The 13,550-nt window shown below is 35.1% G+C and overlaps 1 protein-coding gene across 4 annotated transcripts in view; it reads left to right on the forward strand.

Moving 5' to 3' along the window:
* Nucleotides 1-6,791: 6,791 nt before the first annotated feature.
* Nucleotides 6,792-13,550, forward strand: part of LOC143887206 (CBS domain protein with a domain protein (DUF21)) — a 34,321-nt gene continuing 27,562 nt past the window's right edge. The window contains exons 1-8 of one of the 4 annotated variants that reach the window (XM_077391313.1): nucleotides 6,897-7,156; nucleotides 7,307-7,405; nucleotides 7,705-7,781; nucleotides 7,867-7,950; nucleotides 8,113-8,226; nucleotides 10,677-10,763; nucleotides 12,408-12,547; nucleotides 12,624-12,711. In XM_077391313.1, coding sequence (XP_077247428.1) covers nucleotides 7,312-7,405; nucleotides 7,705-7,781; nucleotides 7,867-7,950; nucleotides 8,113-8,226; nucleotides 10,677-10,763; nucleotides 12,408-12,547; nucleotides 12,624-12,711 — 684 coding nt within the window. In that variant the 5' untranslated portion in view covers nucleotides 6,897-7,156; nucleotides 7,307-7,311. The other 3 variants (XM_077391315.1, XM_077391312.1, XM_077391314.1) reach the window with 3 other exon arrangements.

The raw sequence follows: 13,550 nt of genomic DNA on the forward strand, positions 1-13,550 counted from the left end.
TACTTTCCACGTCAAGATCACGATCTATTTCAATTTAAACCGTCCATCGGAGTGTCTTATTATGTCCCAGTAAGCTAAGTAAACAATTAATTTTAAAAAAAAAAGATTGAATGACAGTCCACTATTAGTGTCTCTATGCATTTTCTTCAACTAAATTAAAAATTTATCTATGTTTAATCTATGTGTATAATAATGCTTGTAAATAATAAAACTAATTAAAATTACATGCACAGATATAATGCATAACCATTATCAAAGAATATGATGCATAAAGAACAAAACCCCTCTCTCTTTTCCTTCACGAAAGTATGAAATGAAAACTTTGACTGGATGATCCTAGACCATTGATCCATCTAGCATCATTTAGGGTTCTTCCAAGAAAAGCTAAACCATCGATTTTGTCAGTCCATTTTATAGTTTGAGATGTCTAGATGGGACCAAGATCATGTGGGTCCCCTCGTGATGTTCTACATACATTGACTTTCTGCCTAATCGCTCATATGTAAATAAATTAGTAATTAAAATGGGCAAGTGGTGATGCATGCATGCACGCACGAAAGATTGAAATCCATGTGTAACATATTGACCTATTGAGAGAGAGAGAGAGAGAGAGAGAGTTGCTTACCTGGAAGCATTTTAAGAGAAGCAAATTACAAATAAAAAAAAATAGAAGATAAGAAGACACGAACCTCACTCTAGAGTGCAATAGAGAAATTTGTACGTCTTTGTTTACATGTAATATAGAGTTAGAGGGGGAAGAAGAAAAAATGTAATTTAAAAAAGTTTTAAAGGGTATAGTAGAGTGGTTATTGTATGTAAAGATGTGGGAAGCGAGGCAAATTAATTATTCTTCTTGTGATACTTTCAAACTTAAGGGGGTGTTTTTTTTCTTTTCTGGAAACGGTCGGTCCTCATCTAATAGATATTAAAACAGAGATTTGTTTACCCCTAAACAGTAGGCGGGACTCCGCTTTGTTTATAATATAAACTAGTAGATAAAATGTCACGCCGCAATGTCCATTAATTATCATTTACATTCTTAGGAGATGTATAAAAATATTGAATTATCATTTACATTTTGTCTAAATGGATGACAGTAGTCCATTCAATCGGGTCAAAATGAGGATTTTTATATGACTGCTCCCCTCAAAAAAGGAAGAGGGGGCTATAAACAAGCGTCAATGAATCATACATCTTTCGTCAATATTATTGTTAAGAGTAAATAAACTACAAGTATTATTTATTATTTAAAATCCAGCGGGCCTAATTGATGTAGAATACTCCATAAACAAGATAGAAATAAACAAACAATACTATGCAGACTTTATTTTAAATAATATTATGCACTGTTTATTTCTATAGTACCTTCTTTCTTAAGTCTAACTAGAAACATAGAGCCCCCCTCCTCTCTTCTCCCCTCCCCCCCCCCCCCCCCCCCCCGGATTCGTTATAGTTCCTCCTATTATACTCCAATACCGTGCAAAGAAACACACACACACACACATAAAAAAAAGTTGGATTTCTTCCATTCGTAGAAACAGCGAGGAATATTTTTTGCAATTCCTTCAATTTTTTTTCTTACCTCACTGTTTCAAAAAGCTTTACACAAGAATCATGAAAACAATAAGGCTAAGCTCTGTTTGTTTTGGATTTTGAGTCAAAGCTGATTATTGTAGGCAAAATTAAACCTAAATTTGAGTGCAATAAATCAGTTTTGGGCTCACAATCGGATCTATAAAAATCCAAAGATCGATAGATCGTTATAACTTGGGGAAAATTGAACCCCTCTCTAATAGAGTTTATAAAAAATAACCCTTAAATTTTGGATAATTACCAGAATCACATAATATTTGGATAAAATTACTTGAAAAAAATGTACACCCATTTTACCCCGTCCCCTAACAACATTTTTAAATAATCTAGTGGATGATTGTAAGCCACTGATCAATACATAAAATAGATCATCCAATCAGGGAGGGACCGAAGGCCAATGTATCAGAAAAATGGTAGCCCATGAATTAACATAAATGATCACCACAAAGTGCCACATCTGAGTTTTTGGACTCTTTCGCCAAAAATGGTAATGTGTGACCATGTCTTCCCAACAACTGGGCAACCTACCTACCGTCAAAACATTTTGGACCATTAATATAATGGTTACCATCGTTGAGATGCTATGTTCTAGAACTTACTCGACTAAAACAATAGTCCCATGATTAAATAAAAGGTAAATTAGGTAGGATTTTTTTTTTCAGCCGTTTCTGGTAAATGACGAGAGATTTCCATTGATTATCCAAAATCTAGGGTATTTCTATATTGAGAAACTTTAGTCAAGTGATTGTTTTGGTAATTTCACCTACAATCTATAAATGGGAAAGTGAAGTCCCCTTGCTTTAATAACAATAGCTCCTCTCGCAAAAGGCATTTCGCAGTTGGTCTGTTGCATCTGACAATAGCCACAGAGGCTCACTTTTCAGCAGATTTTGTCTTCATTCACGAGGTGTGGCTGTTATCAGATGCAACAGACCGTCCGGGAAATGCCTGATGCAAGATTTTATTTAGATTAGTTTCCTCCATTCTCAGATGATATAATGGAATGAACATGAGTCAGCTTTGGAACGTAGGGTATATCCACTAACTATCTTTAATACCTCACTATCAAAACATTGGAATATTCTTTTATACTTTCTATTTTTTTCTTTGTTTTAGTTTAACGACAATTAACTCAACCATTATAATAGAACCCTGGTATAATAATGATAAGTTAGCATCGGTAAGATACATAAATAATTTAAAGAGAAGTTGTTTACTGGTGCAACCATCATCTTTCAATATCAATTATTTACAAAATTAACAAACCTTCAATCGTCTTATTGCCTTAACTTAATATAAAAAAATTTATGACTAAACTACTCATTTTATATTAAAATAGTTAAAAAAATCATTTTTGTAAATAATAATATAATCGTTTTAGAAACAATATAGTTAATGGCTTCCAAAGAGGCTTTCATGTCCCATTCGCAAAGAAGGTTAAATTAACGCAATCATACATTCAAATAAGAACAATTTTGGTGGCATCAAAGAGAGGGACGGAGGCACATATAGCATGAGGAGGGCCATGGCCCCCAATGACTAGCAAAATCTCTTTTATGGTACATGCCTACATGGCGTGCACACGCATGCTTGGATAGTTTAATGGCCATGGCCCCTCACAATGGCCAATGCAAGCGAGTGTAAATTAGTCCCCCCCCCCCAAAGTGTAAATTCCTGGCTCCGTTCCTGATCAGTTTTAGATTTTAAAAACCAATTGTGAGTGCAAAACCAATTTTAATCCTTTATTTGTACAGTATGAGGTTTTGGACTCACAAACAGCTGTCAAAATCTAAAATGAACATGGCCTAAAATCCATTGCATGCTTTCAATCAAAAGTCGTTGCATGTGGTATTTTATTATGCATTAATTGTGCATGCATTCAACGACTAAAAACATATATTACTAGATATTAGGGTTGTTTAGTTAGCATAATTATTTTCCATTGCTGCAAGACCTACCTAGTGGCCCATCTAGATCTATCCTACTACGTAATAGAGTGGGCGTGCCTCATTGCATTATAATGTGGTCGCCCGTGCTGAAATGTTACTCTATATAATATTTAAATAGGTGATGATAAATGTCACCCTTTTCAGATGATCCACCCTATTTTAGTGTTTTTAACTTTTTACGGGTATCAAACCTTAATTATAGTGTTTTTATGAGTGTTAAAAATTTAAGGTGGTTTAAAATCTACATGGACCAAAGTCAGCCATGCAAAAAGTAAGTAGATGGAGTCTTGGATGGATGACATCAATCGCATATTTTTTCATTATTAATCTTGAGCAATTATAGATACAAGTCTTGCTCCCTTGCGTGAAGAGCCGCAGAAGCTAGGGCTCTTCATTGGATCCATGTCATTTTCAGTTACATTTTAAAATAGGTTGAAAAAGTAAAATCAGTTACATTTGATGATCTGGATCCAATCAAGAGCCCTTTTTTGGCTCTTTATGTAGGGGCTCCCTTGTATCTATCATTCCTCATTAATCTGTCTTTTCACATAAAATTAAACTACTAATTCTATGATAACTAAGCTACTACGTGAGAGAATCAAGCCATCTCTTAAACCCTTGTCACATCCGAAGGGCTTTCCTCCTAAAGCCTTTCTATTTTCATTACTTTCTTAGAAACCTGTTTTAACTATTTTGTTTACCCAGTATGTAAATGAGAACTTTTTCCTTCAAAAGTATTTCTCCTATTTGTATGCTTGCTACTTGAAATTTGAGAAGGAAAAATAAGCACTTAACTTGTGGATATGTATGCTTGTTACTTGGAAAGGAAAAATAAACACTTGTAGATATATTATTATAAGAGGAAGACTAAACTGAAGGGAGCCCTTGCAAAAAAAGAGATGAAAGGACTCTCCTATTGGCTACACATCACCATCATGCATTAATAACGGCTGAAAAGTCAAACACGATGGTGATGTGCAGCCAATGGAGGAGCCCTTTCACCTCTTTTTTGCAAGGGCTCCCTTCGTTTAGACTTCCTCTTATTGTAATATTATGGTTTATGTGGTCCACATATATGCTAATTAGTTATATATTAGTGGACCTATCAATAGGGCCTAATGGCAAATAAATAAATAAATAAATAATGAACCTTACATGTATCCCAGTCATGATCTATTAATGGGACTAAGATGGAGAGGCAATGTAAAAATAATCAATGAATCACATATAAAGTAATAAGTTTTTTACTAGTGGGGCCTACATAGAGGGCCTAATGACCAAAAGGACACTGTAACCCACATATATCCTAATCAATAATCTACTAGCAAAGCCCATCAGCCAAAAACTAAAGAGGCCCACATGTATAATTAGTAGTTATAAGGCATTTAGAGAAGGCCTAAAGGCCGAAAGAGTAACAGATCCCACATGTACACTACTCACTAATATTTTAGGTGGACTAAGATATAGGGCCTAATGGGCAAAAATCAATTGAGTCCTGAAAAGTAATGAGGTACATACTGGTGAGGCCCACGTGGTGGGCATAATGGGCAAAAAATAATAGACACTACCCTATATGTACTAATGATTGGTGCGGTATGGAGGGCCCAGCGATAAAAAATATAAAAAAATAATACGAATCATATGCAATAAAAAGTTATATACTAGCAATGGGACGTGAAAAGAGAGCTTAATGGTCAAAGAGTAGTCCTGTGCACAACCAATGTGGGACTAAAGTGTTTGTCTAAAATAAAAAACCGATGTCAAAATACAAATAAGACAAAAGTCAGATAAGATCTTGAAATACAATATTTTAAAACTTATTAGAAGACATACTCAAATCCTTTCGATAAAATAACAAATATATCATTACTCTAATATAATTGGTAAAACTATGATGCCTGTTCTAGATAATCCTAGATCTAGCATGTCTTATCATCATCTTCACTAGGTGGACTAAGATATAGGGCCTAATGTAGCTTAGGTAAAAAGAATAAGAGACAGGGCCTAAGCTATAGTATGTATGTATTACATGTACTACTTATAATACCTATACTACTTTATCAATAATTAATATTATAGTATGTATGTATTACATGTACTACTTATAATACCTATACTACTTTATCAATAATTAATATTGTTCGTGGCCGCATTTTACATAAGCTATTAGAGATGTTATTTACCATATATGTTTGTCCACCTCTTATACCCCTAACCACGTGGTTCCTAAAAAAATCAAGCACTTTGCCCTTGTCTTGCCTATGTTTATGGTCATGTTTCTGGTACACACAGTTTTATGCATGTCTGTCTAACAAGAAAAAAAAAACCTAATGACCTTATATTACCGCTGCCAAATGAGAGTATGGTATTGTTGTCCCACATGCATTTGCTATGATGACATTGTCACTACCATCCTAAAGTCCATGACTACTTCAATCACCCCCAACGAATTTCATTGAAGAGACCGATGAGTATTTCCAATGTACCTATATATTATAGTATATACTTGCATACAATATGCATTTTGAATAGCATTGTTGTTCACATCTCTGTATTGTGAACAATATTACCTAAGAAGTACTCGCCTCTTAAATTGCTAGATTTGTGTATTAGGCATTGGAACAATGTTAGTTTCCTCATTAAATTATTAAGACATAAGAGATTATAAACTTATAGAATTAAGTCAATTAACTATTGAGGGATGCTATACTGAAAGGCGCCCTTGCATAAATAGGAGGAAAGGGCACCCCCATTGGTTGATACTTAATAAAGTGCATTTATGATATGCAAAAGTCGACGAGCATTTAGTGCCCTTTGTGAAATTGCAAGTTGCAACCATGGTTTTAAATTTGGACCGAAATCTGAAATTTGGACCGAAATTTCGGATTTCAGTCAACCCCGAAACCGAAATCGGGCATACTTGAAACATTACACAATTTCACGTTTGTCTGAAATTTCAGGAAAATCAACTAAGAATCTGGATTTTTTAAATTATATAATATATTTCCGAAATTTCAGCCGAAATTGCCGAAATTTGGTATAAGATAAAATATTATATTTAATGATGTCGTCAAATTTCGACTGAAATTTCGGTTTCGGTGAGGACCGAAACGCGTTCCGAAACCAAAATTTGGAACCATGGTTGCAGGTGGCAACCAATGAGGGGCGCCCTTTCCTCCTATATCTGCAAGGGCTCCCTTCACCCTAGAATCCCTCTTTAACTAATAGAGTCCCAATCGTGCCCTTCAAATTAATGTTTTAGTGTAGAAAAAATCGCAAGGCCTCACCCGAGGCAAAGTAAAACCCTCTTTTAAATTTGGCGGGGTCTGTCCAACTTCTTTCAAGGTAGGTAGAACCGTAGAAGCACAGCTCAGAACACAAATACACACATAGACAAACGTCTCTCTCCAAAAAAAAATCAGCAGTTACTTTTCCCTCTCAACGACTCTGTGAAATAGAGGCAGATTACAACGTCACCCTCTCCCTCAACCAAAATTCAAATTTCTACTCTTGTCTCATCTTCTCAGAGCCACTGACGTTAGCCCAAACAACTGCTACAAATCAATCACAAGGAAGCACATAAATATGTCTCTTCCATCCCGTCTTTTTTTAGGGTCGGTTATTCTTCTTCATCTCTATTTCTATCTTTCCCAACTGAAAGAGGGTTTCTTCTAGACCAAAAATGGGTGCGGATGACGTGCCTTGCTGCGAGACCATGTTCTGGGTTTATCTCATAATTTGCTTAGCCCTAGTCATTTTGGCAGGTATCATGTCTGGTCTCACCATCGGTCTCATGTCTCTCAGTCTCGTAGATCTCGAGGTCCTAGTCAAGGCCGGCCTCCCAGAAGACAGAAAGAATGCTGGTCTGCTCACTATCACCCATTTAGGGTTTCTTTGTTTACCCCTGAAATTATTCGCGTAAAATCTTAGATGCGAATCGTCTTGAATTTAAATGTGATTATTTGCAAATAATGGTTCAATACTTCAAAAAATGACATAGTTAATGGCTTCCAAAGAGGCCTGATTGTCCTTTTTGCTAATAAGATCAAAATTAGAATACTATGCTTTTCAAATTAGGACTAATTTTAGTGGCATTCAAATAAGCCCTTCAATTACTCATTTTTTCAATTACTATATTCTCTTTATTTGATTTCTTGCGCAGCTAAGATCCTGCCTGTCCTCAAGAATCAGCATCTGCTCCTCTGCACATTGCTCATTGCAAATTCAATGGCAATGGAGGTACCAAATCTGTCATCCCTTTCCTATTCTCTGACTGGTTTCGTGTTTGTATTTTGAAATAACCTCAGATTTTGTGTTTCTTTAGGCACTGCCCATTTTTCTCGATGCACTTGTCCCTGCTTGGGGGGCAGTACTGTTGTCTGTCACCCTCATCCTTGTGTTTGGTGAGGTAAATTGTTCAAAGGATTTCTTAGTTAAATTGAATTGGAGTACACAAAGGGTCTACTGCCAATCTTTAATTGCTGTTCTGGACTTGTTTTGTTTTGTTGATGACTTGTTTCCTTGTGGGGGAAAAGAGCTTGATATGACGTGACTGATTTCTACTTTTTAGATTATTCCTCAAGCTGTGTGCTCTCGCTACAGACTGAGAATTGGGGCAAGAATGGTTGTATTTGTTCGTTTGCTTCTGTTGGTCTTCTTCCCAATATCTTACCCCATTAGTAAGGTACTTTGTTTTTCTGTGTATTTGGAAAAGGTTATTGTGTTTTGAATACAGTAATTGATAGAAATCAATTGTGGGTTATCGATATTGAATTAGGAGATTTCAGTTACAAAATGCCTGTCATCTTCAACTTTTCTTTCTTCTGTTGTTTTTTTGTTTCGTTAAACAAATACGTGCTTTGTTCTTTGTCCTTTGAGTTATATAAAATACCTAAGCTATCCCTTCATGACTCTTGATAACTTTGACACTGCATGGCCGTTGATATTTCCATTTGATGTCATGTTACTTCTCCCACTGCATGACGGTTGATATTTCCATTTGATGTCATGTTACTTGTCCCACTGCATGACCGTTGATATTTCCATTTGATGTCATGTTACTTGTCCTTTATATCTTCTATAACTCCGAAGTGCTTTGGGAGGTGACTTTAATTGTAGATGCATTCCATAGTCATGAATTTAGTTGTTTTTTCCTCATTTACGTTTGGGACATTTTCAGCTTGGGGTTGCTTTTTTTCTTCTTTGTTCTTGCAAGTATTTTTTCAATGCCATGATGGATTGATAAATGCATCCAAATAAACTATTCTAATGCAATGAAGGTTAAAAGTCTCCAATTAACTAGTTAACGTGGGAGTAGCTCATGAAATTGTCAAAGAATGTGTTGAATAATACAGAATCCCAGAGACATTATATCTTCCATCCATGGCAGAATTTGATAAAATCGTTACAACTACAAACAGAAGAGCTCTTTGAGATGTTTGCAATCACATCACATATAGTTTATGGGGCTTTTTTCTCACTTCATGTTTTAGGTCTGGTAATAGCAGAGACTGATTTCCAAATAATTCACCCCCTTTGGCCAATATGCTTATATGATTTGACCGGACAGCCTCCCATTTCAAGATATAGTATTCCCAACAATGGAAATGTTACCCCAGTATCCTGATTTCATTATGGGTCTGTTCCAGTGAGGGTAAATAGGGGGTAAAACATTCGTTTACCCCCTGTGCAAAACTTAAGCGTATTCCAATAATCAAAATATAATCAACTTTCCTCGTAAGTTATTTCCGTGCTACCATCTATTTACCCTGAAAGAGGCAAAATGGCATACACTCAAGGAGGTAGTAATCAAATTACGCCGTATCATGTTAAAATGACCAGTCCTCCTGTCATGGAAAATGACCCTATATACCCTTATGACATAAATATGATCAAAATACCTCCATTCGGGACAAAATGACTAGAATATCCTCGAGTCATGGAAAATAACTAGAATACCCCCGTGTCATGGAAAATGACTAGAATACCCCTATAACATTAAAAAGATCAAAATTTGCCATATCGGGTAAAATGACCATAATGCCCCTGCATCATGGAAATGGCCGAAATACTCCTATATGACCAGAATACCCCTGCATCATGGAAATGACCAAAATGCCCCTTATAGGGTGAAAATGACCAAAATACGCCTGAGTCATTGAAAATGACTAAAATATCGACATGAAACGAAGAACATACCCACCATATAGGGTAAAAATGACTAGAATACCCCCGAGTCATGGAAAATGACTAAAATACTCCAATATCAGGTAAAAATGAACACAATACTCTGAAGTCATAAAAATGACTAAAATACCCCTATACCATAAAACATGATCAAAATATGTCATATCAGGTAAAAATAACCATGATACCTCTGCATAATGGAAAATGACCAAAATACCTAGGGTGAAAATGACCAAAATACCTATCATAGAAAATGACTAAACTACCCTTTATGATATAAAAATGATCAAAATACCCCAATGCAGGGTAAAATAACTAGAATACCCCGGAGTCATGAAAATGACTAAAATATCCTCATGAGAAAAATGATCAAAATACGCCGTATCAGGTGAAAATGACCAGAATACCCCCGAGTCATGGAAAACGGCTGACATACCACTATCCGGTGGGTGAAAATGACCAAAATACCACTAAGTCATGTAATATGATTAAAATACCCTTATGACATTTACCCTCTACAATATGTGGTCCTGGAACGCTAGAAATAATATACCCTCTTTGTATTTACATGGTAAGTAGATTACATCGAAATGATTTACCCTGAAATGGATTACTCCCTCGTATTTACCCTCACTGTAACAGACCCTATATGATTTAGAATGCTTTCCTTTTGACTTGATTTTATGATATTAATATTCTGTACAATCATTTGATAAACATAATATTTTATTAGATAGTATTACTTTGTAGGAGGACATTCATTGAGATTTTATATTCTTCAGTGGTTTCTTTAATTATACAATCGCTGCTAAGCTTATCAGTATCTTTTCATGACCATAAACCTTTCTTTTTCTAGAAATTATCGTTCTCCAAAATATTTTGGATTTAGTTTAGCATGTTATAGACGCGCTTTGCTCACAATCATTGTTCTATTTCTATTGTGGGCAGTTACTGGATTTGCTCTTGGGGAAGGAAGACTTTGTACTTTTGAGAAGAGCAGAGCTAAAGACATATGTAGATATGCATGGAAATGAGGTTAGTCTTTGCACCCCCAGCCTTTTTTTTGAAAAGATAACAGGAATTAGATGTTATGAAAAAACGAGCTCAGTCTCTGATATTCTTTACTGATGGTATATCATTTTTAAATGAATCCTTGTAGAATCTCTTCATGGACATCTCAGTGGCAAAGTTATTTGTTTACTATGATCCACAGAATGAATATATGTTAGTGTAGATTTCTTACGACATCTATAATATAAAATAATCTCCCAGCACAATAGAAAATCTACTCATCTAGCCAGGTCACATAACAAGACAAAAGCGTTACAGTAAATAATAATTACCAAGTGACTGTGATAATATTCCTTTAAAAGGATGGTAAAATTGCTAATCAGAAGGATTCAATAAACTAGGGAGATTCCAGTTACTCATATAAAACTATTGAAAAAAGGATTACAGATATTTCTATGAAGGATGGATACATATTTCTTGATCATAAGCTTTCCACAAGCTGTTGGACGGAGAAGTTTAAGTTGCTTAATGCTAGAGTAGAGTTTGCCTTTGGTGATGCATCTGTTTTCTCATTCTATTAAACCGTGATACCAAACATATGGGTGAATCACCCATCCCAAATAGATGAAAACATAGAGAAACACAAATTTATCAGAGAGCCTCATTCTTATAAGAAGGCGTCAATTTTTATACTAACAGATTCTATTTTCGGTTTACATGTTCGATGTCATAATCATACCTAACAGGTTGTTTCTCTCTACTCCAATAAGGAAACAACGTAACAGATGATCTGTTAAAAGTGGTAATGCAAGATTGAACTGTTTAAGAAATTAACATTATAAAGATATAAATTTCATTTAGTTGGCTTTTGATATAATTTGAAACGAGGATTATGCAATTAGACATGGTCAAATCACTTCCTTACCTTGCCCTTTTGTCTTTTGAGAATGTGCTTGTTCAATTTTAGAAACCGGGTTATACACTCTTTCAAATAGGCTCTTGCAAGATGTTGCTTTTCTCAAGTTATGACACATCACATTCCAATGTCATTGATAGTGGCTTGTCGTTTAATTGATATGCTGCAAGGCTCCAGTTTCTTGGTGCAATAGATCCTTAAGATTGAGATAAGTATCATCCCACCATAAAAAAATAAGACTTAATGCATCTACTTAATTCATCAATATGGTATCTGGAAACAATTATTTCAAAACTCAAGATCTTTATTTTGTAGAAGGGAAAAAAAAGATATTAAATGAAATCGGGTGATGATATTTTCACCCCCCCCTGCAGTACTTGCACACCCTCCTTATAACGTGATTTGACATAAAGTTGCCCACTTTTCACGTCGAATCAGGTTGTAAAGGGCAGTGCACGTAATTCAGGAGGGGGGGGGTGTGAAAATATCATCTCCCAATCTTGAATAGGAACTTTGGTATCAATGCATTGCACTATTGCTTTATCTTGGTATCTTGTCATTAAACTAGAACGTTATTTTTTCAGCCTGCTATAGTGTTACTTTTATATAAAACTGTAACTTTTCATGTTAATAGCTTATATTGACATATTATTGTTATGAATTTCTGGATTCACAAAAGATTTCCAAAATTGCTATGATGTTTCCATAATGTGGTGGTGCTACAAACTTAATGTTCTTGTATTTATTATTAGGCTGGTAATGGCGGAGAGTTGACACGTGATGAGACTAATATAATTACTGGAGCTTTGGATTTGACAACAAAGACAGCCAAAGATGCTATGACGAGCATATCCGAAACCTTTTCCCTTGATATAAACGCTAAACTTGACGTGTATGTGTCTTAATTGTTTGATATTTGTTGCTTACTTTTACGTCCCTCTCACATTGGCAACTTTGTATCTTGTTAGGGATACTATCGGTCTAATAATGCGTAAGGGACACAGTCGTATACCTATCTACGTTGGAAGCCCTACAAATATTATTGGCCTTATTTTGGTACGAAATTTTATTGATGCGTATTTAGAAATTCTAATTTTCTTTTTGCAATTTATGGAGATGGAATGAAATATTAAGAGTCGGGAATTGAAATCCTCGATAAGAAGTACTTGTCAATTATACACACACACACACACACACACACACACACACACACACATAGCTGATTTTTTGGGCACACCCTATCTATATGAGGGCCTATCAAATGAATGCTTTGGATCATGCAAACAATGTGGGCCCCCTATGTTAGTGAGGTCTAGCTCATATAAGCTTATATGAGCTCTAGCTCACAAACATTTTCCCCTATAATAAATACTCATTAGTAGGAGTTCTACCAATTTTTTCTATATGTGAAATTAAATGCAATGACACTTTGAATTCAACTATAAGAGAGTTTATACACTGTAAATATCCACAACCATTTGGATGCATCATATCAGTTCTGTTTAATAGGGTTATTTAATTTGTTTTATTTGGATTAAATAATGAATGCCATCTGTAGATATTCCCATTGGCACACCTTTGTTTGCTTGTTTTTCATATCGACAATTTGGACATTGGAATTTGTTTTTCTTGGACATTTTAAAGTTCCAATGAGAAAATATAATATTTTACAATTTGTATGGAATGATAAAATTTTTATAATGATCACTTCAAATTTTTTTTTTATAGTAAATGCATACCAAGTAATAGTGAAGAAGAGGTGAAAAGAGGAGAACAAGAATGAGATATCGTTTGGGTTGATGTGAAACCCCAAGACTTACAGTATTATTATATATAAAACCCAAATGCAAGAAATTAGAAGTCTGCTACTCATAAGTGACATATGTGATGGGGCC

The sequence above is a fragment of the Tasmannia lanceolata genome, unplaced genomic scaffold, assembly GCF_043159265.1.
Source record: "Tasmannia lanceolata isolate RefF3 unplaced genomic scaffold, GAP_Taslan_0.1 ptg000012l, whole genome shotgun sequence".
In the NCBI taxonomy this organism is placed as follows: Eukaryota; Viridiplantae; Streptophyta; class Magnoliopsida; order Canellales; family Winteraceae; genus Tasmannia; species Tasmannia lanceolata.